This window comes from Pelophylax lessonae, assembly GCF_965119305.1.
Source record: "Pelophylax lessonae genome assembly, chromosome: 5".
Taxonomy (NCBI): Eukaryota; Metazoa; Chordata; class Amphibia; order Anura; family Ranidae; genus Pelophylax; species Pelophylax lessonae.
This window is the reverse complement of record NC_138772.1, coordinates 490019564-490046774: the sequence shown is the minus strand read 5'-3', so window position 1 is coordinate 490046774 and position 27211 is coordinate 490019564. Positions and strand designations below refer to the sequence as shown.

The following is a 27211-nucleotide window of genomic DNA, read 5'->3' as shown; positions in this document are numbered from 1 at the left end:
GGTTTTGGTAAATCCAAAGGAAAAAATCTAAAGACATTTGTATAGTGTGTATGGCCCATTAGGCTCCGTTCACATCTAGGCGTTGCTATTTTTACTGGCGTTTTTCAGGCATTTTCCAGGCATTTTTTGGGCGTTTTTGTACAGGTGTTTTGAGTTGACAAGTGACCAATGAAAAGCCGTAAAATGCAGAGTTGTATAAAGTACTCAAAACCCATACTTGAGTAAAAGTACAAGTGCTCGATCAAAAAGTGACTTGAGTAGAAGTGGAAGTGCTCTATCAAAAAGTGACTTGAGTAGGAGTACTAAAGTATTTAACATTATTTGTACTTAAGTATTGCAAGTAGTTTTTTTAAAAATTTTGCTACTCAAGTACTGAAAGTAAAAGGAACAAGTACTGTGTTATGTAGTTATTAAAGAAAGAAGTCAAAAGTTTGAACATCATATTGTTTTTTATTATTTCAAATGCAGCTTTTATTCATGCATACAGTAGCTTTTATTTTCGTATGCGCTGATAATACACATGTTTTGAGCTTCATGAAACCTGCCATCTACTGTTCTGGCAGTGGTGATTTTTATAATAGTAACAAGTAACTATGCAGCACAAAAAAAAAAATATCGGAGTAGAAGTATTGAAATCATTGAAAAAATGTAGTGAAGTAAAAGTGGAAGTAGGAGAAAAAAATTCTACTCTAGGAAAGTACAGATACCGCCTTTCGGTACTTAAGTACAGTAGTGAAGTAGTTCTACTTAGTTACTATACATCTCTGGTAAAATGCCTGTAATCTGCCAAAAAAAAAGAAGCTTGTGTACTTTTTTTGAGCGATAGGATTTTTGTTTAGGGTGACAGAATGCTCAGATGTGAACGAGGTCTATTGAAATGAATGGAATTTATCTTGTTGGGCGTTTTTAGAGCTGAGGCTTAGAGCAGAAAATTTCCCAAAAATGCCTAGATGTGAACTTTATTACAAACATCTTACATAATAAGGTGCCTCCCATGGCACCCAGAATGACTCGCCAATACTTTATTCAGGAACCACCACTATACCATACCAATTCAAAGCCAGCGTGCAAGAAACAATAACAGAAGGGACATCACCACCAGAAGTCCTGCCTCTATGCGTTTCGTCACATTAGAACTTCTTTAGCTATGTATATATGTGATATCATGTCCAAGACCTCCGATTTAATAACTTGGCGTATCTCCATAGCATGTGGATGAGGTCTCCGTGATCTCGCTCACTTCGGACACAAGGGAGTGCTCCTACTTCCCTATCTATGCAGTTTGACCGGTGTTCTATAAGCTCTGTGAAGTAAATACTGTATATGTGAGAAAGTTTAGGAAGCAGCATTTTCACCAAGACAAAATCTATTTTAAGGAATTTCCTAATGAGCATCGGTTCCCAAACCATGGCATGCGGGGTACAGGATTATAAAGAGATCAAAAGGTGTGAAATCACTGGGCTTTAAGGAAAACCTTTTAAGCAAAAAGCCACCAGTACACCCTTTTGTCCTAAGATGAACCCCCATAGGTCAGTGAGGGCGAACCTTGGCACCCCAGATGTTTTGGAACTACATTTCCCATGATGCTCAACTACACTGCATGAGCATCATGGGAAATGTAGCTCCAAAACATCTGGGGTGCCAAGGTTCGCCATCACTGCCCTAGGTTCTGGCTTACTTTGTGTCTGCAACGGCCTTGTTGATCCTTCATATTAATGTGTTGAGCCAAATTCTTGAAGCATCTGCAACACTTTTGGTTCTGACAGCAACCTGTGTACCAGATTCATGTAGATTTAAATGTAGTTGTCGCTATGACTACGCGTTTCGCACGCCTTGTCAAGTCACTGTTTTTTTATGGTTTGTCCTATGGTCCTCCTAGGTGCAATAAAATTGTTGTCTTTGCTATAGCTTGGTAAAAAGACTGTCCCTTTCAGGGAGAGGACACATATCTAGGTTATTACAGCATGCTTCTAAGCGCTATAAGGAGAGAATAGGTTGTGTATTTTTTTATATGAATTTGGTGTACGCTGTGCTGCTTTAAAGATACATACTTTTGTCAAATCTGTCTGCACCAGTCTTCATTAATTTGATGGCCTTTTATTATACTAAAGCTCATGACTATTTTTTTTTTTTTCTGTTTTTTTCCAGTCAGCGATGGATTGGAGCTCCGACCCAAGTACAACAGCATACTGCACTGCATGTCCACTGTATGGAAGCAGGAAGGTCTACGCGGCCTCTACCAGGGGGTGACTCCCAATATGTGGGGAGCCGGGGCTTCTTGGGGCCTTTACTTCTTCTTGTAAGTGTTTATTGGTTCAGTGCAGTATTAGACTTGTTTATAACATACCACCTTCTGCAGGTAGGTCTTCCAGAAACCAGGCAGCCTCTTGTCATTCATAGTGGTGCCAGCAAGGGGGTCCAGGTGACTTTTGTGTTTGACTCTGCAACTCCCCTGTTTTACAAGGACTAAAGCCTCGTACAGACTACTGGCTCTTTTTTTTTTCCGTTCAACCCAGCGGATTGAAAAGGAAAAAAAAACTACAGCTTAGGTTGGAGCTGCAGTACTAACAATTCAATGTTAGTACAGCGATCCCCCCTGCTGTGCTGTTGTTCCCCCCCCCCATCAGAACACTCGGTCATGAGCCTTCGACCGAAGCTGGCGGCCATACACACGGGCCAAATGTCCGCCAGTTTCTATTAAACCTGCCAACATTCAGCAGGTGTTTACTAGGCTTTACAGTATACTGAAGGGAGAAAACGCTGCTCCAGGTGTGTGATGGTAGCTTGGAGGTGGAATATCCCATAGAGTGCTGGCCCCGGCCCATCTCCGTGGAAAACTTGTAAGAAAAGAAACGGCCGCACATCCAGGAATTCCAATTGCCTTGGTAATGATTAAGCACAAGATGTTTGTGTGAAACGTGACCCTATGTTGGGGTCTTTGGTGTCATCACTTTGGAAATTAAAGGCAATTGGAATTCCTGGATGTGCTGCCGTTTCTTTTCTTACAGGCTTTACAGTATACTTTTTAAAAAGGGAGCTGTACTAGAAGTATCCTGAACTTTGCTCCGTTAAGTGGAAGAAAACTTGCCAAATACAATTTTCCCCATTTAAATAATCAGCACATACTCTATAAATCGCTGCCTCTAGATCTCTTCTAATCTGCTTACTTTTCCTGCAATCCGTCGCTGTCCAGTTCTATGACGTCACTGGGCGCATGCGCAGGACGTCACCGGCGCATGCGCAGAATGTCCCCTGTTTACGGCTGTAATGGATCTGCAACCCACACTGTACTTGTGGACTTCCGTCAGTATACTGCTTCCTCCCAGTCGTTGACATAGATATCAGATTTTCCCAGCCACCCCATTCAAAGCTAGCCGCCAACTTAGCTTGTATAAGTTTTGGAACCTTCCAGAATAAGAACTGTTTATTCAAACACAGGCACAAAGGGATATACACTGTGGGACAACCCCCTCCCCCTTAGCAGCCAATCCACAAACACATATACATCCCATAATAGGTTGATCTTAAGGCAGACAGAAACAATAGAACAATGGGATACAGGTACTTAACCAATAACAAACCCCCACCCCTCCTCACTATCTAGCAAGGGTCTATGAGAGACTCCAACAATATTCAAGCAATCTGAAAAGTCAAATTGTTTATCTTTATATATTTCTTGAGGGATATTGTTCAGAAATATTATTGTCCCAAGTGAAATAGGCCCTTCATTCTTTCAACACAAACCACACATATAGAACCCAGGATAACCGGGGTAACACGAAATGCTGAGTCCGGTGCGGTTGAACGGGGAGTCTGATTAGTGCAGACCCTACTGGGGTTCTTGGTCACCCTGAGCCCCTAATAGACACCGGGTGACTTACACATAAGAGGGGCCGGGGAAGCTGGACAAGGAGTTTCCTGACCTCTCTAAAGTAACTGGGTTCCACGAGCCCCCCCAAACAAGGTGACTCCTGTCACAACGGCACGCTTATCATGCCATTAGTCCTTTCAGCAACATGCCGTGTTTCGGTCATGTCCTCTCTGTGGCATTGCTCTGCAATCCCGTGAGAGTACTGACCCATTCAGAATTTCCTGTTTACACCCCCATGTGACTTGCAACATCAGAGGGGGTGTAACCATCCGTGCATAGCACAGGACAGGAGCGAGAATCCCACCTGATGGGGTTGCCACGGTAATCCAGAATGAAAATGAGGCTTGGCTAAAACCTCACTGGGCATGTGCGAGATTATGGAAGGGAGAAACAGGGCGGAAGCCGACACCGCTGCTTCCTCGGTAAGACAATATATAAGATGGCGCTGGCTTCAGACATGAAGGAATAAAACAAAAAACACCAAATAACAGTAAGAAACATCGGAAGATCACTAACTAGGTTGAATGTAATGGAAAGATTTATTATACTGCTTAGAAGGAGCACTCGAGGGGCGGAGTTTACTTCCTCTTTAATAATACCTCCTGTAGAAATCGCTTTTTCACATAAAGTAAAACAGTAAGCTGTGTTTTGTCAGTTGTATAGCAACCAGTGTACAGCATATAATATTATATCATTATTAGGTTTAAGGTCCCTTTCACACATTCCGGTCCGTCGGCGGATTCCGTTTATCTCAGCGGGGGATCGATCCTGCGATCCCCCGCTGAGCAGGCGGATGGCAGCTCTGTCTCAGCGCTGTGTGCGGAGACACAGCTGTCAGGTCCCCGCTCTACTCTATGGGGGAATCGGATGGGAACGGACCGCCTGTCCATTCTCATCCGATCCGCTGGACAGATGGAAAATAGGTTTTCCATCTGTCCAGATGTGACGGATCGGATGTCAGCGGACATGTCTCCGCATAGAGATGCATGGGGCATCTGTTCAGATCCGCCAAAAAAACGGACAGACAGTTCTGAACGGTCCGCCTGTGTGAAAGGGGCCTTAGGAGTTGAACTTTAAGGGGCTGCAGCTCCCTTTTCTTTCACATATTATGTTCATGTTTATTCTTTTCACACTTTGTACATTTCTAGGAGCGCAAAAAGATTTTGATTTAGGTTGTGTACAGCATATGTTTTATTTTACTTATTACATGTATGCATATAGTGCTGACCATTTACACAGTGCTTTACATACTGTACATTCACATCAGTCTCTGCCCTCACACAGCTTACAATCTATGGTCCCTAATTCAGTTTACAATATGGTGCTAATTTAGACAGGAGCCAAATACAAGCATTGGTTTGGAGTGTAGGAGGAAATTGGAGTACCTGGAGGAAACTCACGCAAGCACAGATAGCGCATGCAAGCTGACATTTGTTTTGTTTTTTATGGGCATTAATGAGATGTTGGGATGGAAATGGTTATGATTCTCCAAGGGAAGGAAAAACAAAATTGTGTGTTTTTCTTTATATATATATATATATATATGTATATGTGCGTGTGTGTGTGTATGTATATGTATGTATATATGTGTGTGTGTGTGTGTGTATGTGTATGTATGTATGTGTATATATATATATATATATATATATATATATATATATATATATATATATATACGCTCACCTGACACTTTTTATTAGGTACACCTGTTCAATTGCTTGGTAACACAAATTGCTAATTAGCTACTCGCATGGCAGAAACTCAATGCATTTAGGCATATAGATGTGGTGAGGATGACTTGCTGAAGTTCAAACCGAGCATCAGAATGGGGAAAAAAGGGCATTTAAGTGACTTTGAACGTGGCATGGTTATTGGTGCCAGACAAGCTGGTCTGAGTATATCAGAAACTGCTGATCTACTGGGATTTTCACACACAACCATCTCTCGGGTTTACAGAGAATGTTCCAAAAAAGTGAAAATATCCAGTGAGCAGCAGTTGTGTGGAGGCCTGGTTGATGTCAGAGGAGAATGGGCAGACTGGTTCAAGATAATAGAAAAGCAACAGTAACTCAAATAACCCCTTGTTACAACCAAGGTATGCAGAATACCATCTATAAACACACAACACATCCAACCTTGAAGCAGATAGGCTACAGCAGCAGAAGAGCACACAGGGTGCCACTGCTGTCAGCTAAGAACAGGAAACTGCGGCTACAATTCGCACAGACTCACCAAAATTTGACAATAGAAGATTGGAAAGACATCTGATGAGTTTCGATTTCAGCTGTGACATTCAGATGGTGGGGTCAGAATTTGGCATAAACAACATGAAAGCATGGATCCATCCTGCCTTGTATCAACGTTTCAGACTGGTGGTGTAATGGTGTGGGGGAAATTTTCTTGGCACACTTTGGGCCCCTTAATACCAATTGAGCAGCATTTTAATGCCACGGCCTACCTGAGTATTGTTGGTGACCATGTCCATCCCTTTATGACTACAGTGTCCCCATCTTCTGATGGCTCCTTCCAGCAGGATAATGCACCGTGTCACAAAGCTCAAATCATCTCACCACTGGTTTCATGAACATGACAATGAGATCACTGCACTCCAATGGCCTCCACAGTCACCGGATCTCATCCAATAGAGCACCGTTGGGATGGATCATGCATGTGAATCTGACAAATCTGCAGTAACTGTGTGATTCTATCATGTCACTATGGACCGAAATCTCTGAGGAATGTTTCCAACACCTTGTTGAATCCCTGCCATCCACAAAGAATGGAGGCAGCTCTGAAGGCAAAAGGGGGTCCAACCCGGTACTAGCAAGGGGTATCTAATAATAAAGTGTCCGGTGAGTGTATATGAATGTCTTTATACTTCCTTTTTCATGCGACCGGTCCTTGTCCTCCCATTCTGCACAGTGCTTGTGTTCATATTATCTTTGGTGAGTTTCTCTATGACCGGGCATGTGTAAAGGATTGCTGGGGCTGCAGCTTTTCTATTTTTTTTTACACATATATATATATATATATATATATATATATATATATATATATATATATATATATATATATATATATATATATATATATATATATATATATAGATAGATAGATGTAAGGGAGCAAACTCCAATTTTTTTGAAATATTAGGATAAGGACGGCTGAGAGTCGTTACCACAGTCTGTGGCCCTGTTGGCTCGATGTCTCCATATTCCATATTTATTTGCTGGGTGTCAGATCAGGAAGTGGGGGAATATCTGAAATGGATGGAGGTTGAATGTTGTTGGTGTATTCGCAGTATTTATGTAGCGCTGACGTATTTCTCCCAGACCCATTCAGATCGGTCCGTGGTTTGGAGTGAATGTAACAGCATGATGTACTCTGATTAATGCGTTATTGATTTGTCCTGCAGCTATGGTGCAATCAAAGCATACAAGAAGGAGGGGAGAGCTGAAAACCTGACTGCCACTGAACACCTCCTGTCAGCAGCTGGAGCAGGTAAGTAGCTGTTGGTACTGATGAAATTTGTAGATGGATTGGGCTCTGACCATTAGAAACCTTCTTGTTAAAATTGTGCTTTTAAAAGAAATTTATAGAAATATGCAGTACGCATAAAAACCTTAATTTTACAAATAAAATTTTAATACAGGGGCATCCATAACATGGTATTTACCAAGCATGATGTTTTTAGAACCGCACAGTAGTGCATGTTTGCCTTCAGGCTTAGGCCAGCCATAGAGGGATTGATGTTCGATATATCTATGGGCAGGCTGCTTGTACTGAAATAGATTGATCGATTGAACAGTGCAACCAGCCTGTTGGGTTTTCCTCATGCAATCATTGCCAGCAGCTATAGCTATAGCTGCCAGCAGTGGTCATTGTATTCTGACGGTGGGGGAACCCTTCCGCTGTCCGAATACAATAATGCAGAGGGAGGGATTCCCCCCTCAACCTAGTCAGTGGCTGAAAGAAAAAAAATGCATGATCTATTGCCTGCTTTATGCTGAGAGTAACTCCTCTGATGCACACATTTGTATATGTAAATTTTGTCTTGAGCTACTGAGGAAAAAAACAACTCCAACTATATATATATATATATATATATATATATATATATATATATAATGTATATAGAGATATTTCATACATATTTATTATTATACATGATTTATATAGCGCCAACAGTTTGCGCAGGGCTTTACAATGTGAGGGAAGACAATACGGTTACAATTCAATACAGGAGGAATAAGAGGGCCCTGCTCGTTAGAGCTTACAATCTAGAATATATATATATATATAGATATATATATATAAAAAATATAATTTTAAATATACAACTAAAATATAATTTTAAATATACAACTATAATGTAATTTTTATTATAATAAATATACAACTATAATGTAATTTTTATTATATATAATAAATATAATATACAACTTTAATATAATTTTTATATTAAGTAAAATAAATATAATATATAATTATTTCATATTTACCTGACCAAAAAAACTTTTTTTTTTAATTCCAGAAATAATATAGATTTTAATATGTTACAAAAAAAAACCCATAAAAACACCCCTCTCCTTTTTTTAGTTAGAGAGGAACTAAGCACTTTACAGGCAGAAAGGCTGCCTCTGTTTGATCTGCAGTTGCTATGGTGCTGCATATTTGATCAGTTATGACACCAGCCATTTGATGGCTTGACTGTTCAGTTGAGAGCACAAGCAACTGTGACAAATATCATTAATGGCATTCCTTGAATGTAACTGTTTTGAGAAACCATTAAATTGGGTTTAGTTCCAGTTTAAACATTTTTTTGAAGAACACTGACACTTGGGAGGAATGATGTTACACATGGAAAAGCAATATTTCGGAAATGTGTAAAAATTTTCCGCTCTATTCCTGTGCATAAATCATTCATGACTCAAATATATATACTATAGGAAGCAGCTTGCACCACTATGCATCCAACTACCTGTACAAAACGCAAAAATTATATATAGACTATAAATATTTAAAAAAAACCTTTACTGAGTTGTGTGTTTTTTTTGTTTTTTTTTATGTTTCTTTCTTTGTACAGGAGCCTTAACTCTGTGTGTTACAAACCCGATATGGGTTACCAAGACTCGCCTTGTTCTTCAGTACGATGCTGGAGCTGACCCATCAAAACGCCAGTACAGAGGCATGTTCCACGCTCTGGCTAAAATATACAGGCAAGAAGGAATCCCTGGACTTTATAAGGTAGTTTAATGTACATAATTTTATAGACTGGAGTAGTATGGAAAATATAGCGCTTGCTTCTAATCAGTCAGGGGTGAGCAATTCCTAGTACACACACCTGAGTAGTGAACAATCAAGTGAAGAAAATTAATTTCCTAAAGGTGATAGCAAAATTGTATAAACATATGATAAAGTGCAAAGTGCTGGGTGAAGTTAATTTACATCAATAGATAAATAAAATTAAAATCAATTCATCAAGGTATTATAAAATATTATAAAAGTCCCAATGTGAAATTTCTTCGTGATCTTGTGCAAATAATGTCCTAGTATTATTTCTCCAAAATTTCAGCTGCTGGTATAATCCGCATACGTTGTAACATAAGGGGTGCACACTCACCGGACTTGTTGGGTCTTGAGTACCGTATAGTACCAAGACCTTACGTGCTTATGGCTTCCCAAGCCTGTAGGTAACTGCTGGGCTCTATGGTTCACTCTGGTCCGTGGTACTACTGGGTTTGAAGACTGATCCTCCAAGTCCAAATCAAGAGAAGGACAAAAAAAGTGCTCCGATAGTGCAGGACCATTAAAACGTGTTTTATTAAATTTGCCGTTAAAATATATTGTACAAAGTAAGAATCGAGTAAAAGCAAGTAAACGCCAGCTATGGGTAAGTTCCTGGGAATGGAGAGCGGCGACTGCCGGTTTGCGTCCCACCAGGCTACCCGGAAGCTTACGGCGTGCGTTCCGGGTAGCCTGGTGGGACGCAAACCGGCAGTCGCCGCTCTCCATTCTCAGGAACTTACCCATAGCTGGCGTTCACTTATTTTTACTTGCTTTTACTCGATTCTTACTTTGTACAATATATTTTAACGGCAAATTTAATAAAACACGTTTTAAGGGTACTGCACTATCGGAGCACTTTTTTTGTCCTTCTCTTGATTTGGACTTGGAGGATCAGTCTTCAAACACAGGAGTACCACGGACCAGAGTGAACCATAGAGCCCAGCAGTTACCTACAGGCTTGGGAAGCCATAAGCTCATAAGGTCTTGGTACTATACGCTACTCAAGACCCAACAAGTCCGGTGAGTGTGCACCCCTTATGAAACAACGTATGCGGATTATACCAGCAGCTGAAATTTTGGAGAAATAATACTAGGACATTATTTGCACAAGATCACAAAGAAATTTCACATTGGGACTTTTATAATATTTTATAATACTTTGATGAATTGATTTTAATTTTATTTATCTATTGATGTAAATTAACTTCACCCAGCACTTTGCACTTTATCATATGTTTATACAATTTTGCTATCACCTTTAGGAAATGAATTTTCTTCACTTGATTGTTCACTACTCAGGTGTGTGTACTAGGAATTGCTCACCCCTGACTGATTAGAAGCAAGCGCTATATTAACCCCCGTGGGATTCAAATCTCTATATACTTTAAACTATAGCAGCTGCTAATTATTATTTATTCACCCATTTATTAATTTATTTATATACATCACTAGTTACACATTTATTTATTTATTTAGGCACCCCCTATAATTAGGCTCTCCAGAGGCACGAGGGTATATACTAATTTAGTATATAATTTTTACTCTATATTAGTATGGAAAATGTAGATGAAGACCAACGTGCTTACATTTTGCGCATTTGTACTCGCCCTCGATCGCATGATCGAGGAACGCATACATATCACAAGATGCACACCAGATCGCATCTCCACACCCGCCGGGCATTGTACCTACTAATCTAATCTAATGGGGATTCAGTAATTTTAGTCTATCCTATGTGGCTGTTTCCTAGCTTCCTAACTCTGCTTTCTCACCCTCTGGTACTCCGCTACACTCACTTGACACTCAGTCGCACAACACTCACAATTGCACAGCCTGGTCAGTCGCACAACACTTGCAGTCGCACAACACTCAGTCGCACCGCCCAGTCAGTCGCACAACACTCAGTCGCACATCCTGGTCAGTCGCACAACACTCAGTCGCACAACACTCCCAGTCGCACAACACTCAGTCACACAGCCCGGTCAGTGGCACAACACTCCGTCGCACAGCCCGGTCAGTTGCACAACACTCCGTCGCACAGCCCGGTCAGTTGCACAACACTCCGTCGCACAGCCCGGTCAGTTGCACAACACTCCGTCGCACAGCCCGGTCAGTTGCACAACACTCCGTCGCACAGCCCGGTCAGTTGCACAACACTCACAGTAGTAATGGGTACTCACAGGCACTTGGGTAGTAAAAGGTACTCACAGATACTCAGGTACTACACTACACCCTCAGTCAGTGTTCAATCTCAGTCACCAGTCTTACTTACCTAGTGTGTGTCCCTTTTAAGCCTGTCACTTGCAATTCTTAATTCCCTGAGGAAGGAATCATTTGATAGATTCCGAAACAAGTTGAACATTTTCATTGCATGAAGAGCTAGTGACCACACTCATACACACTGGTTCGCCAGCCTTTGAATTGAACACTCTTTCCCATTGTATTGTGTTTTTATGTATATGTATTCTATGATATTTTGTACATCTTTCTGTGCATTTTTTTAAAATGTATTAATACTACTTTTTATCTACTTCTGCACTTTTTCACGTACTATACAAACTACAGCTCTACCCAATCAAATTTCCCCTGGGACACCCCCTTTTTGTTTTCTCACAATTTATAGATTTAGGGCCAGTTCACAACACAGGCAGTCCAGTGCATTTTTTTTTTTTCTGCATCAAAAATGCATGCATAGTAGGTTATATGATTTTTAATGGCCTAGTTCACACCAGTGTGGTCCGTTCCAGGGCATTCCAGTTGCAGAAAAAATGTAGAACATGCTGCATTTCTTCTGAGCTGGACTGTACTGGAACATGGTAAAATGCACTGGAACACACATCTCCTTATTTAAGGTTAAGAAAAATGCACTGGACTGCATTAAAAACACGTATGCAGGAAAGCATCCGGACTGTGTTTCTATAGTGTGAACTGGCCCTTAGGCCCCTTTCGCACGAACGATCCGATCAGATCCGCCTGTCAGTTTTTTAGGCAGACCTGATCGGATCCTCCATGCATCCCTATGGGGCAGCGGATGTCAGCGGTGACATCTCTGCTGACACCCGCTGCCATCCGATTCCATTCCTATCTGTGAAATCCGGACAGATGGAAACCCTATTTTCCATCTGTCCAGGGGATCGGATGAGAGCGGACAGACGGCCCGTTCTCAATCGATTCCCCCATAGAGAGCAGCGGGGCTCTGAAACCTCCCTCTCCGCACACAGTGAGCGGAGAGGGAGCGGTCATCTGCCTGCTCAGCGGGGATCAGCGGATCCAACGGAGCTCATCGTCGGAAGGCGGATCTTGTGAAAGGACCCTTAGTGAGTTTTATTATTTTATAGCAAACTTGCATGATGATCTTATTCTAAGCCAGCATACTGTCCATGGCAGATGTACAGTTGAAGTTCTCTTGAGATTATCAGCAATCTTAAATTTTGAGGGGGGGAAAAAAACTTAGTTTATAGGGTCTCCTGAGCTCTAACAGGCATACATACACATGTGGAAGAATACAGCAAAAAAAAAAAAAAAAATAGGAGCTTCTCTCTGCTCATAAATTAATAATGTAAAGAACAGGCAACTGACTTTTAAAATTGACTCTTAAAATGAACAGTGATCTTATTGTACCCTGCCCATCATCAATTTAATCATCAATTTTAAAGAACAATTGAAATTTCAGTAAAAATGTGCTAAATACATTCCATCAAAGCAAAAGGAGTGCAAAATCTTAGTTGGAGAGGAACTAAAATCAGCCATCGCCTGAGCAGTAAAGCCTGTATCCTGCCAGCATGCTGCAATGTAGGAGACTTGCTCTCTGCAGTGCTGTAGCTCATTAAGGGGCATGTCAGACCTCTGTAGGGAGACCATGGCTTCCAGACAATTAGCTGGAAACATGAACTTTGCTGATTTGCAGAGCTATATCTCTGACCCACTAGGGTGCTTGTTGGAACTCTGCAGTGGGTCTATTGCTTTCACACAGAATTTAAGGGTCCCTCACTGCATCTAATGGCAATAGGACAGGGTTTCTTATGTTGTGGCTGCTTTAAAAGGAAAACTGACATTGAACAAATTGTTTTAATTCACCTGGAATGCGTTTGGCAGACTTAAAGGGATATTAAAGAGGTATTGCAATGGTTTTGCACAGAGCAACCCGGAACCTTCTCTTCTCGAATCCCCTGTTGGCGCTCCTGGCCCCTCTCCCTTGCCGAGTGCCCCCATAACAAGCCTCTTGCTATGGGGGCACTCTTGCGTTCTTGCTCCTGATCCGCCTCTATGTGTCCATAAGATACACAGCATGCTGCTTGGCCCTGCTCTCCCGTTCCCTCCTCACTGCCTGTGATTGACAGCTGTGGGAGCCAATGGCGGCTGATGGAGAGACCCAGGAGAGCCACTGGGGGTTAGGTAAGTATTGGGGGGGGGGGGGGGTTGAACAGAGAAGGTTTTTTTATGCATTCAAAAAAACCTTCAGCTTTTACAACCATGTTTAACTGAAATTAATAGATTTCCCCTTTATAAATAAGAAAACATTTATTTATCCTGGTATGGATGCTATTATGAAGTCCCATGATTGATGATGGAGAAACTTCCAAGTAAATATTCTAGCCTGATGGCAGACCATGTTTTATGGAACACATTCTATTTACATATTGCTGACACTGCTGAGGTTTACTCTACAGTTTGTGATAAATTATTTCCCATATGAATGATGATGTGTGCATTAATAATAACTTATGTCACTGACCTGTCTGCAGGGGTTTGTGCCAGGCCTTTTTGGAACGTCACATGGTGCCCTTCAATTTATGGCATATGAACAACTGAAACTGGAATATAATAAGCACCTTAATCGCCCAAGTGATACGAAATTGGTAAGCTTCTGTGTGTTTGATAAGTATTGCTTTGTATTTCCATTAACAAAAGGCTATGACTGGATAAGTGATAATATAAAGTATTTATTACATTATATTAACTGCATCCAAAACCAGCTGCCATTGCTGACCTCTCCCCCTGAAAATGATGGTTGCCTATTTATGTTGAAGTGTAGGGGTTGATTTACTAAAACTGCAGTGTGTAAAATCCGGTGCAGCTGTGCATGGTAGCCAAATCAGCTTCTGTCTGCTTGTTCATTTAAAGGAGTTGCAAAGTCAGAAGGCTTTTTATCTTTATGTATATTAAAAAAGAATAGCGCGCAAATGCAAAAGAAATAACTACCAAATCTGAAGACAATCCATAAATAAAAATGGGGGTTTGGTCCCACCATATGGCCATATCGTGCTCAAGCCCACTACTGCGTCAAAGTACCCCATTATCAGTGGGTCCTACACTATCCATGAAAAAGAGATGAATCCAGCCTTTCTAACCCTTGGAGATAGTACTCCTTGCTGGGAAAAATGTGCAAATGCACTACAGGGGACTCCTCCTATATCCACTTGATGGTGGACACTGAGTACAGGTGTATGTGGGGGGTGGGGAGGGCTGCTCAACCTCGATAGTCTGGTCAGACCGAATACATAATAAACAGGCAAAAAATTTGGGGGAGCATACCCTTGTATTTCCAAAGCTGCTGCAGCTATGAACCAAAAGACATGTATATTAAAAAAGAATAGCGCGCAAATGCAAAAGAAATTACTACCAAATCTGAAGACAATCCATTTGCACATTTTTCCCAGCAAGGAGTATTATCTCCAAGGGTTAGAAAGGCTGGATTCATCTCTTTTTCATGGATAGTGTAGGACCCACTGATAATGGGGTACTTTGACGCAGTAGTGGGCTTGAGCACGATATGGCCATATGGTGGGACCAAACCCCCATTTTTATTTATGGACTCTCTTCAGATTTGGTAGTAATTTCTTTTGCATTTGCGCGCTATTCTTTTTTAATATACATGTCTTTTGGTTCATAGCTGCAGCAGCTTTGGAAATACATGGATATGCTCCCCCAAATTTTTTGCCTGTTTATTTTTTATCTTTATGCCCATAAGATAAAAAACCTTCTGTGTAGCAGCCTCTCCAGCACCCACTAATACTTACCTGAGCCCCATCTCTCTCCAGCGATGTCCACGGGTCCCTCAGCCGTCCGGGACTCTCCCTCCTGATTGGCTGAGACACAGCTGCGGCAACATTTGCTCCCACAGCTGTCAATCAAAGCCAGCCAATCAGGGGAGAGAGGGGGCGGGGCCGAACAGCAGCTCCTTATCTGAATGGACACGGAGCTGCAGCTCGGGTGCCCCCCATAGCAAGCTGCTTGTTGTGGGGGCACTCAATAGCATGGGGAGGGGTCAGGAGCAGCAGCGAGGGACCCCGAAAAGAGGATGATCTGGACTGCTCTGTGCAAAACCAACTGCATAGAGGAGGTAAGTGTGACATGTTTGTTATTTTCAAATTTAAAAAAATTGAGACTTTTACAATTACTTTAACCACTTCCATACCGAGTCATGTAAAATGACGTCGGCAAAGTGGTTGTCTAGATCCGGGCCGCCGTCATATGACGTCGGCCCGTTCTAGCAGCCAGTGCGCGCCCCCGGCGGCGCGCAGCGGCGCGATCAGGGATGAGGCTCGTCCCTCGGACATAGCCCATCCCTGATCAAGGTAAACAGCCAATAGAAATTGGCTGTTTACCACGTGATCGGCTGTGTCAATCACAGCCGATCACATGAGCGGCTCCAGCACGAGCCGCTCGTTCTCTCTGCAATGCGCGCCCCCGGGGGCGCGCAGAGCAGCGATCGGGGACGAGGCTCGTCCCTCGGACAGAGTCGATCCCCGATCTAGGTAAAGAGCCAATAAAATTGGCTCTTTACCACGTGACCGGCTGTGTCCAATCACAGCCGGTCACAAATGTCAACAGAGAACACGGTAACTAGCTGTCACCGTGTTCTCCTCCTCACACACTGATCCTGTGTGAGGAAGTGATTGTGGTAACAGCTAGTTACCAACTACAGTGCACCCCAATCACACTGATTGCCCCCCCACCCCCAATAAAGAGCACCTGTCACTAGCCCATCAAAGTACCCGAGTACCTGTCACCAGCCCATCAGGTACTCAGATGACAGGTACTTGGGTACTCTGATGGGCTGGTGACAGGTATTCGGGTACTCTGATGACAGGTACTCAGGTACTCTGATGACGGATACTCTGATGACAGGTACTCTGATGACAGGTACTCGGGTACTCTGATGACAGGTACTCGGGTACTCTGATGACAGGTACTCGGGTACTCTGATGACAGGTACTCGAGTACTCTGATGACGGGTACTCGGGTACTCTGATGACGGGTACTCGGGTACTCTGATGACGGGTACTCGGGTACTCTGATGACAGGTACTCGGGTACTCTGATGACAGGTACTCGGGTACTCTGATGACGGGTACTCGGGTACTCTGATGATGGGTACTCTGATGACGGGTACTCTGACGGGTACTCGGGTACTCTGATGACGGGTACTCGGGTACTCTGATGACGGGTACTCGGGTACTCTGATGACGGGTACTCGGGTACTCTGATGACGGGTACTCGGGTACTCTGATGACGGGTACTCTGACGGGTACTCTGATGATGGGTACTCTGACAGGTACTCGGGTACTCTGATGACAGGTACTCGGTACTTTGAGTACCTGTCAACGGAGTACCCGTCATCAGAGTACCTGAGTACCTGTCACCTACCCATCAGAGTACCCGAGTACTCTGTACAGAGTACCCGAGTACCACCTGCTCATCAGAGTACCTGACGCCTGAAGTACCCAAGTACTTGCCGCCTGCTCATCAGTACCCATCACTACTCATCAGTACTCATCAGTACCTATCACGTATCAGTACTGATCATCAGTACCCATCAGTACAGTATCACCTATCAGTATCAGTACTACTCATCAGTACTTATTACCTGCCTGTCACCTGCCCATCGGAGTACCCGAGTACCTGTCACCTGCCTATCGGAGTACCCGAGTACCTGCCACCTGCTCATCAGTACCAGAGTACCTGTCACCTGCCCAACAAAGTACCCGAGTACCTATCACCCTTCATACAGCCACCATGTCCAAGTCCAAAAAGGTTTATATACGTCCTCCGTTTAAACCTAAATACCGGTGTTATGGCAGCAGATAGCTGCCATAACCCTGGTATTTTTCTAAACGGTGGACGGTTGGCTTTCCGATAAGGGTGGTCCCAGCGGCGGATTCGCCATGGGATCACCCTTCCGGGATGGCGGAAGAGGCGCCCCCCCCCCCTCCCGACGCGTTCCGGTCCTTTTCCCCGCTTACCGGACCCGCCGGCAGCGGGGAAAACGATCCGGTCCCGAATCCTCACAGACAGGATGTCGAGTGAGGGCAAGCTTGCCCTCACTTGACTCTATGGTCTTGGAGGACCGGAGCTACGGAAAATGTTGTTGCCTAGCAACCGGTTTAAAGGTCCTTTTTTTTTTTTTTTTTTTTTCATTTTATATAATAATTTTTTTTTTTTTTTTTTTCTATCTTTTAGTGTACTTGTGAGATCTGAGGACTTTTTGACCCCAGATCTCACAAAAAAGAGGTCCTGTCGTGCCTATTTCTATTACGAGGAATATTTACATTTCTTTTAATAGAAATAAAAATGATCAATTTTTTTTTTTTTTTTTTAAACGGTGTAAAAATAAAAAATAATAAATAAAATAAATAGTAAAAAAAAAAATGAAAGCGCCCTGTCCCCGTTAGCTCGCGCGCAGAAGCGAACGCATACAGAAACCCCGCCCACATATGTAAACGGTGTTCAAACTACACATGTGAGATATCGCCGCGATCGTTAGAGCAAGGGGAATAATTTGAGCCCTAGACCTCCTCTGTAACTCAAAGATGGCAACCTGTAGAAATTTTTAAATTGTCGCCTATGGGGATTTTTAAGTACCAAAGTTTGTCGCTATTCCGTGAGCGTGCGCAATTTTCAAACATGACATGTTGGGTATCTATTTACTCGGCGTAACATTATCTTTCACATTATGGAAAAAAATTGGGCTAACTTTACTGGTTTCCTATTTTTAATTAAAAAAAAGTGAATTTTTTCCAAAAAAATTGCGTTTGGAAGACCGCTGCGCAAATACGGTGTGATAAAAAATATTGCAATAATCTCCATTTTATTCTCTAGGGTCTCTGCTAAAAAAAAATATATAATGTTTGGGGGTTCTAAGCAGTTTTCTAGCAAAACAACTGATTTTAGCTTGTAAACACCAAATGTCAAAAATAGGCCTAGGCAAGTGGCTAGGATGCATGATGATGCTCCTTGGATGTTAGGCCCCTCTATATGGCTAGGCTGTGAAAAAGTCTCACACATGTTGTATTGCCATACTCAGGAGGAGTGGCAGAATGTATTTTAGGGTGTCATTTTTGCTGTGTACATGCTATGTGTTAGGAATATCCTATAAATTGACAACTTTGTGTAAAAAAAAAAAAAGTTTTCTTTTTTTTCCACATTTTCCAAAAACCTGTGGAAAAAAATATGTTCAAACGACCCATAATGCCTCATAGAATATACGTTGGAGTGTTTGCTTTCCAAAATGGGGTCATTTTGTGGACTTTTCCATTGTATTGGTGCTCTAGGGCCTTGAAAAGTGTGATGGGTAGTAAGAAAGTTTTATGTGTATTTATGCTCCTAGAACGCCTGAATGTGCTTCTTGGACGTGGAGTCTCTTTTTGTGGCCAGGCTGTGTAAAAGTCTCACACATGTGGTATCGCCATACTCGGAAGGAGTAGCAGAATGTATTTTTGGGTGTAATTTTTGCTGTGTACATGCTATGTGTTAGAAATAGCTTATAAATTAACAACTTTGTGGGAAAAAAAAGAAAAAAAAAATTTTTTCTTCATTTTCCCAAGAATTGTGGGAAAAAATTACAACTTCAAAAAACTCACCATGCCTCTTACTAAATACCTTGGACTGTCTACTTTACAAAAAGGGGTCATTTGGTCGGTGTTTGTACTGTCCTGACATTTCAGGACCTCAAGAAAGGAGATAGGCAGTCAGTACATCTGGTGTGATCAATTTTCAGTAATTGGTACCATAGCTTCTAGACTCAATAACTTTCACACAGACTAAATAATATACACTAATTTGGGTTAACTTTACCAGAGACATGTAGCAGTATACATTTTGGCCCAAATGTATGAAGAAAAATTAATTTTTTGCAAAATTTCATAATTGAAACTAAAAAAAAGTGTGTTTTTTTTCAAAATTTTTGCTCTTTTTTTGCATATATCACGAAAAAAAAAAAAAACCCAGTTGTGATCAAATACCACCAAAAGAAAGCTCTATTTGTGTGAAAAAAATGATAAAAATTTTGTTTGGTTACAGTGTAGCATGACTGAGCAATTGTCATTCAAAGTGTGAGAGTGCTGAAAGCTGAAAATTGGTCTGGGCAGGAAGGGTGTCTAACTGCTCTGTATGGAAGCGGTTAAGCTTTGACAATAAAAACTAGAGAGCTGCACCAGATTTTGTACACTCCAGTTTTAATAAATCAACCCCATAGTCTTGACTACTTTCTAAAGCCCCTGGCTTCATACATTTTTTTGAAAGATTAATAATGATAGGGTCTGTGTGTATCTACTGGGGCACCACTGTTTTTCCGGCATAGTACAGAAGAATCCTGAAGAGTTGTTTGTGTGGCGCAAACATATAAATCTTCAAAAATACCCAACATACACCATGTGGGATTACAAATATCGGGTAAAGCAAAATAGGAGGAAATGAAGGCAGTAATCTGGGACCACAAAGGTCTGATTTTGCCACAACCCCAGTGTGCTATAAAATAAAATTTGCCTTTTGTGACGTATGAATATTTTCATTGTGATTATGAAGGTTGTTAGCAGACCTCAGGAAAATCTGTGTTGACATTACTAAGCTCTGCTTGCAGAGTGAAACACATCAGCATGGGGAGGCAAGGCGGGTTGTGCATGTGTAGACTCCTAGAAAAAGTTTTATACAGGTTTGACACTGTGTAGCTGTTTTTTGCTGTCCATACACACATTGCCAAATCTGTTCACTTGTCCTGAGTCATTTCTACAGAAGCTCATACACTGCTTGTTCTTTCAGAATACTATGGAGTATATCACAATGGCAGCCTTGTCGAAGATTTTTGCAGTGGCAGCTACTTACCCCTACCAAGTTGTTCGAGCGCGTCTTCAAGATCAGCACAACCGCTATTCTGGGGTCATAGATGTTATTAGACGGACATGGAGGTAAGGCAGAGCTGTACATGATCCACTTTTCTTTTCGTTCAACAAAACAGTTTGAACAATAAAAAAATCAACCGATTTCCCCCATCCATATGTAGCACTATTCCCTTGGGAGCTGCTTGAAACGGATTCCCCTGGGTTTCCCATAGCAACAACTTATGAATTCTTAGTACTTTAAGTGTTTGGCTCAGTCAGAAAACAGTCCAGGGGATTTGGTTTTTGTTGTTTTTATTTTAGAACTTGGGATAGGAGAAGGGATGAGTGGGATACTCCCAACTTGATAAAATATGCACAACTTGAGGACTTCTAGCTATGTTGAGTGCGGAAAGGCCGCTGCTTCACCTTGCCACTGAAGTGAAGTAATAGAAAGGCAAACTACTTGGTAGATTACTCTTCAGGGTTCCAGTTGACAACCCCCTTTGCTCTACTCTTCAGGGTTCTATTTGGCACCCCCTTTTCTATTACTGCCTGTGTGAGCTGACCTTCTGTCCACTGACTTCACTGGAGTGTTCCCCCTTCCTCGGCAGACCCGTTGACAAGCCCCCTGGTACTCACGGACACTGTTTTTCCCAGGTAGCTCTGTCCACTGCTCTACCGTTAGCTTTTCCAGGACCCTCAAGGCTCAGCTCCACACCTGGTTTACTAGGCCGACTGCCTGTAACCACTTTCCTCAGACTGCAGAAGGAGAGACAGCCATCATCCTTCTCCTGGGACTCTGCTTCCTGCCAAAGACACCCTGTCACATGTGCCCTCAGTTTTTATGGTCAATCCCAGGATGCACTTCTGTTGTGCTTCCCACTGGGACTGCCACAAAAGCCTGTGTGTCACTGGCTGGGTTTCCTCCACTGTCCAACAGGCTTCCCTTTTGGATACAGTGGGAACTCTACACAACTAAAAAGTATCCCTTGCAGTGGGGTTGTACCCTCACTACAAGGGTTAATAGCTTGTTTTGTCTAGGGGAGAGAAGAAACCATTTTTACTTACCTGATCCTCTGCTTCCCTGGCAGGCAGTGCCCCCCCCCCCCCCCCCCCCGATCCGGCAGTGGATTTTCTCTCTGCTTCCTCACGTCTAATGCAGGGCTATAGACCCTGGTCTGGTCAGGATCCCAGACTGCTGAAGCGTGGGGGTGCAGAAGCTCCGTGGTCTGTTTTAGCTGCAGGGAAGAGTGGAGGATCGGGTGAAATTTTTTTTTCCCCCTGCAAGACAAAAATGAGCACCTAACCCTTGAGGTGCATGCACAGCCCCGCTGCAAGGGATCATTTATTTTTTAGTTGGGCTTTTTCACCTTTTTGTTTTGATGTACAGTACCTGGAATGGATTTCATAATTTTATACTGAGGTTAGCTGGACTTTGGTGTCTTCATCTACCCTAAAAGATAAAAAACGGATCCCTGCAATTAAAGCTGTAGCTCTCCACCTTGTGTGATTGAGGGGGGACATGTCCCCTCTAAAGGTTTTGCTTTTACTGACTGTTCATGAGTGGAGGTGAGAACCCAAACTCACAGGGTGTTGCGGTGGAGGTCACTCTAAATCAATATTGGATACACACACTAATGAACTATTCTCCGGATATTAATGGGAAGTGCAATATTTAGCACTGGAAAATAGCACTCTTTGCACTTTTATTGAACTTTTGGAAAAAATTTAAATATAAATATATTATTGCCATTTAGTTGTTAACAGCACAGGTTTATTTATTATACCATTGTTTTTATATATTCGGGCACGGCATGCACTTTATTTCTGATTAATTATCATTTGAAATACTTATTTTTGTTTTAATATTTATTATTACGGCAAAAACATTAATTATACTGAGCACTAGAATATTGAAGTTACCTTTTTCATTGTATGTTTGATGTATTAATATATTGAATGCACTTTAGATTATCTGTTACAGTATCCCACCAACCTTGGATGCACCTTAGGCTGCATTCACATGTCAGCGTATGGATCGCGGGCAGAATCGCCACGATTCCGCCCGCGATCCGGAGATCATTGCAAATCGCGGGACGCCTGTGCGTTGCCCGTGATTTGCAATAGCACCCCAAACGCTGAGCGATGTTGCCGCGATTTCCGCCTGCTGAATCGCAGTAACATCGCGCAAAAAAAATTGCGGGACGCAATACGCTCCAAAGAAGCTCTTGTACTTTTTTGGGTGTAATGCGTCCCGCGATTTTTTTTTTGCGCGATGTTACCGCGATTCGGCAGGCGAAAATCGCGGCAACATCGCTCAGCGTTTGGGGTGCTATTGCAAATCACGGGCAACGCACAGGCGTCCCGCGATTTGCAATGATCTCCGGATCGCGGGCGGAATCGCGGCGATTCTGCCCGCGATCCATACGCTGACATGTGAATGCAGCCTTATATATTTATTGCATAGATTTTGCACATACAAGTTTTTTCAAGCACTTCATATTGCGCGGCATTTCCTATATTTATTTACTTGTTTATTCATGGTTGTGTAACTGGAAAATGTTGGGGGTTATTACAGTGACTATACATGCTGACATCTTTCTTTTTTTTAATTCTTCCCCAAAGGAGAGAAGGCATCAAAGGATTCTACAAAGGCAGTGTGACCAATGTGATTCGAGTCACTCCGGCATGCTGTATCACTTTTGTAGTCTATGAGAATGTCTCCCGTTTCCTGCTAGGTCTGCGGAAAGACCAGAATTAAATGCTGCTCCGGACACATTTGGGTCCCTCTGTGTAAAGTTTCCAGGATTAACGGGAAGACCCAGGAAAATGGACATAGCCTAGAGAAGGAATAGTGACATTTATTCAGGACTTTGCACCCATACGCGTGTCTACACAGTAATTGAAGTTGGCTTTCTGTGGCTCCCCAGTACTAAATGGAATTGCTGGCTGCCTAGTTGGTTGGCCTACTCGTCTTACTGTGTATGGGCAATTTAAGAGTGGATTTCTTTTTAATTTATTATATTTTTGTAAAGGTTTTTCTATGTGTATATATGAGTGAATTGTGTTTTTATTACACCTTGGGAATGTAATTCTTTTTATACAGATCAGATTGTTTTAATTTTTTTTTTTTTTTTTTTTTTACAGTATACAAGTACTGTATAAGGAGAATGTGCAAGGTATATATTTTCTTACCTCTCGGTAAGGGTAAAGGAATCTGCGTAAAGCCTATTGCTATAAGAAGGTTTTTACTGTTTGAGCCAGAGCTGCTATAGTTAGCTAGAACAATAAAAAATTGAAATGTTGTCCATTTTTTTTTTTTTTTTTTTTAGTATTTTTATTTATTTTTTTTAATCACTGAAAAGTGCATACCATTTTTTTTTTTTCAGACTGCTGGTGATGCAATTATGTTGTGCAAGTGCTTATTGTTTTAGCTCCATGTACAGAAGTGAGAGATAAAGCACCAAATTGATAAAACCAAAAGCTCTTCAAGTGTACTGAAAATACTTACTCTGACTTGCTCCAGCTTCTAATGCACACTGTGAGAAGCAGTGTGCAGTGAAATCAGACAGATTTCACCTCATTTCCAGTCTGGAGGACTCCCAGAATCGTCTAGCATTTATTTTCCCAGTCTTGACTCTTCCTGGCCCACCCCTTTCATTTATTGGATTTCAGTACTTTCAATCATGGAGGCTTAGATTCACATGCGGGTGTCTACATGCAAATGCAGCCTGCCTGGGGATTCCCACTCCTCCAGATTGACATCTCTTCCTAATTAAGCATTTTTTATAATGTGCATAACTCCACCCAAGAGCCCAGCTCACTGCTTCCATTAGGGCTGGTGATGTTTTCAGGAAGCCTTGTACAGCATCCTGATTGCCCCTTCCCACCGGTCATGATTTGCATGCATTGCATAGAGATGCACAAAGACCTAGTGATATCAGTGGGCCTAAAATAAGGTATATAATAAAAAATGGTTTTATGTTTAAATGTCATTACCACGTTGATGGATGATTTAAGAACCAAGGAAAGCAAATAATTAGCAAATTAAAACCTCCAGCTTTAAAGGGGAACAATAGTGTATTTGCAGTAAGTGATCATTTTGCATATCATTGTAATAGAGCTCTTGCAAACAATTATTACTTTGCTGTTCCATATTTTGATTATTGTATTTAATATACAGTTTTTTTATTTATTTTTTGCTCTCCTTAGTAATCATCTGTTTATTGGCTAATGGAATTAGCAGTCTTTCCTATAAGACTTCCAAGATAAGAAGTTAGTATGTCAAATTGTTTTCTGTCCTCTAATCCTGAAGGCAATTTTGATGACCTTTTCTCTGCTGTAGTAGCCTGAGAGGGGGGCCAATTATCAGATACAATAGATCCAGTAGTTGCTTACAGCTGATTAAGTGGTGGTTGCATTGGCCCTCTTGCTCTCTTACGCTTACATAGTTGGGTAGTTTAGTACTTGTTACGATTGCTATTTTAATGTTAGGTACTGCAGGGTTCTGTTGGAATTAAGTAAAAAGGGCCCTTGGACATGATACGACCCCTCGAAGATTATTTCCGCTGTGTTCAGCCCACTGCTTCATTTGAGTTTGAAAAGCCAACGTTATTCTTTGCAGGCTGTTATTCTCATAGAGAACACAAGAGGGCAGGCTTGTCTAGCACTGCAATATTCTATGTGACATTTCAGTGAATGCACTGGAATAAGTTGCTGGGGCAGAATAAGTGCCACAATGTAATTGTACATAAAATAAGGTATTGTAGTAGTGTCATGTAGATCAACCATGGCTATGTGACGTAGGCACTGGCATGATAAAACAAGTACCTGATCCAGCAACTAGATCATACAAGACTGAGTTGCCAAACAATTCTAGATTCGTGAAAAATAGGAGATAGTAACCGTGCTAATGGAAACAAAATGTATATACAGCTGCAACTTCAAGTGTGACCACACCCCAAAAAACAATTCTAAAAAAAGTTGCGCTATTAATGAGTAATGGAGATGTAAAGTCCATAAAAGTCCATCAATAGGTAAAAACTCAGTTTCCGGACCAGGCTCCTTATGGATGTATGCTTACCAGATAAGGTCAAATAAAGTGCAGGTTCTCTATAGTGAATCTTGTCCCCTTGATGGAAGATCAGAACCGGTATACTCGTGGTGATTCAGTGGTCCTTGAATCATAAAAATAAATGAAAAACGCAATAGCGTAAAACCCAACACAAACGATTTATAGTGACTGAGACACCATAGTGATCATTCAGTGATTGGCGCAGAAAAATTGTGTGTATAACCTCCACCAGTGTGAATGTTCACAAATCAATAATTATAGGAATACAGGTCACACCTTTGAAAACGTCATCTGTGACGAAACGTCGTAAGGACACGGTGTACTGACGTCATCTGATTGCGACTAGGGAGTGCGGACGAGCGGAGTCGTCCGGCCGGCGGCTAATATCAAGGCTCTGTACTTCCTGGTTTATTGTAAGTGTTATTTGCATAATTTAATAAATTTTAAAGTGGTTTTACGCTATGGGAGCCTTTCTCTCTTTATGGTGGTGAATACCCTGGTTTTCTCTGGAGTCATCCGGGCTAGAACATACTGCAGGTCAAGTGTCTCTATCCAGGAAGTCTGATTTATCTACAGGCGTGTTTAACATCTAAATGTGGTAAGAGGCGACTTCTACTGGTGAAGGCTGGCACTGGTTCCGTAAGTGGTACACTTGATGGTTTTGGTACACTTTGGCTTGTTCATTTATTTTACATGGTAAGAGGCAATTTCAGCTGGTGGAGGTTCAGCACGCAAACTTACATGATTATTTCCATTCACTTTGGCATTTATCTTATTTTCGCATGGTAAGAGGCGATTTCAGCTGGTGAAGGATACTCTTCATTGTTATATGCGATTGCCCTTATTTCACATTGGTAAGGGGTACATATCAGGTGTCCTATTGCATGGGATCTTTTCTTTATTCCTATAATTATTGATTTGTGAACATTCACACTGGTGGAGGTTATACACACAATTTTTCTGCCACTGAATCACCACGAGTATACCGGTTCTGATCTTCCGTCAAGGGGACAAGATTCACTATAGAGAACCTGCACTTTATTTGACCTTATCTGGTAAGCATACATCCATAAGGAGCCTGGTCCGGAAACTGAGTTTTTACCTATTGATGGACTTTTATGGACTTTACATCTACATTACTCATTAATAGTGCGACTTGTTTTAGAATCCTAGATTAGTGTTCTCCAACGTGCGCCCCTTGCTTGTCTTTTTCCAGCCCTTGGGGTGCTGTTTCTCACACTGATTCAAGGCAATATTCCTCATTCCTCAAACAAAATGATTGACCGGGAAGCATTCAATCCATCCTCGGAGCAATAATCGAAGTAGAATGAGTGCCAGCATCGTTAATTATAGCACAGTGAGTTGTGCTACCCTTTTCACCAACTGGATTCTTCCATACCAGCTGTCTCTAAACTAGGGTTCACCGGCCACATATGGCTTTTTTTTTTTTTTTTAATAAAGGCATGCAGCTTGGCCCTATCCTCAATGTGCAGGGCTTGAGGATTAAGGTCAGCAGAGGCTGCCTATGGTCTCCACTTCAACTCTCCCCACAACCTGCACCTGGATCTGTAAAGGGGATCTCTGATAGTGACACTGTTGGGGATCCTAATGTTAGAGAGGGATAGGATGGGGGACCCTAATGTAAGGGGGTTGGCCCACAAATATTTGTAAAAAAATACAATGTGGCCCTCAAACTGAAAAGTTTGGAGACCCTTGTTCTTTTCCAAATGCATAAGCACATGTTGTCTTTTACATGTTAAAATGATCAGCGGATGCAAATCAGAGCTATCAGCAGCTGAAGATAAAAGATATTTTTATAATAAACAAAAAAAATATATATATATGTATATGCACGCACGTGCAGAGTGTGTCATACCCT

At 41.9% G+C, this 27211-nt stretch overlaps 1 protein-coding gene across 1 annotated transcript in view; it reads left to right on the top strand.

Annotated features, from left to right (window-relative positions):
- The window catches only part of SLC25A32 (solute carrier family 25 member 32), a 31221-nt gene extending 8078 nt beyond the window's left edge, over positions 1–23143 (top strand). Inside the window, exons 2-7 of the mRNA XM_082259158.1 lie at positions 2149–2299; positions 7287–7372; positions 8958–9118; positions 13906–14019; positions 20200–20345; positions 22884–23143. Of these exons, the coding sequence (XP_082115284.1) occupies positions 2149–2299; positions 7287–7372; positions 8958–9118; positions 13906–14019; positions 20200–20345; positions 22884–23019 (794 nt within the window). The 3' untranslated portion in view covers positions 23020–23143. The remainder of the gene's footprint in view (positions 1–2148; positions 2300–7286; positions 7373–8957; positions 9119–13905; positions 14020–20199; positions 20346–22883) is intronic.
- The last annotated feature ends 4068 nt before the right edge of the window (positions 23144–27211 follow it).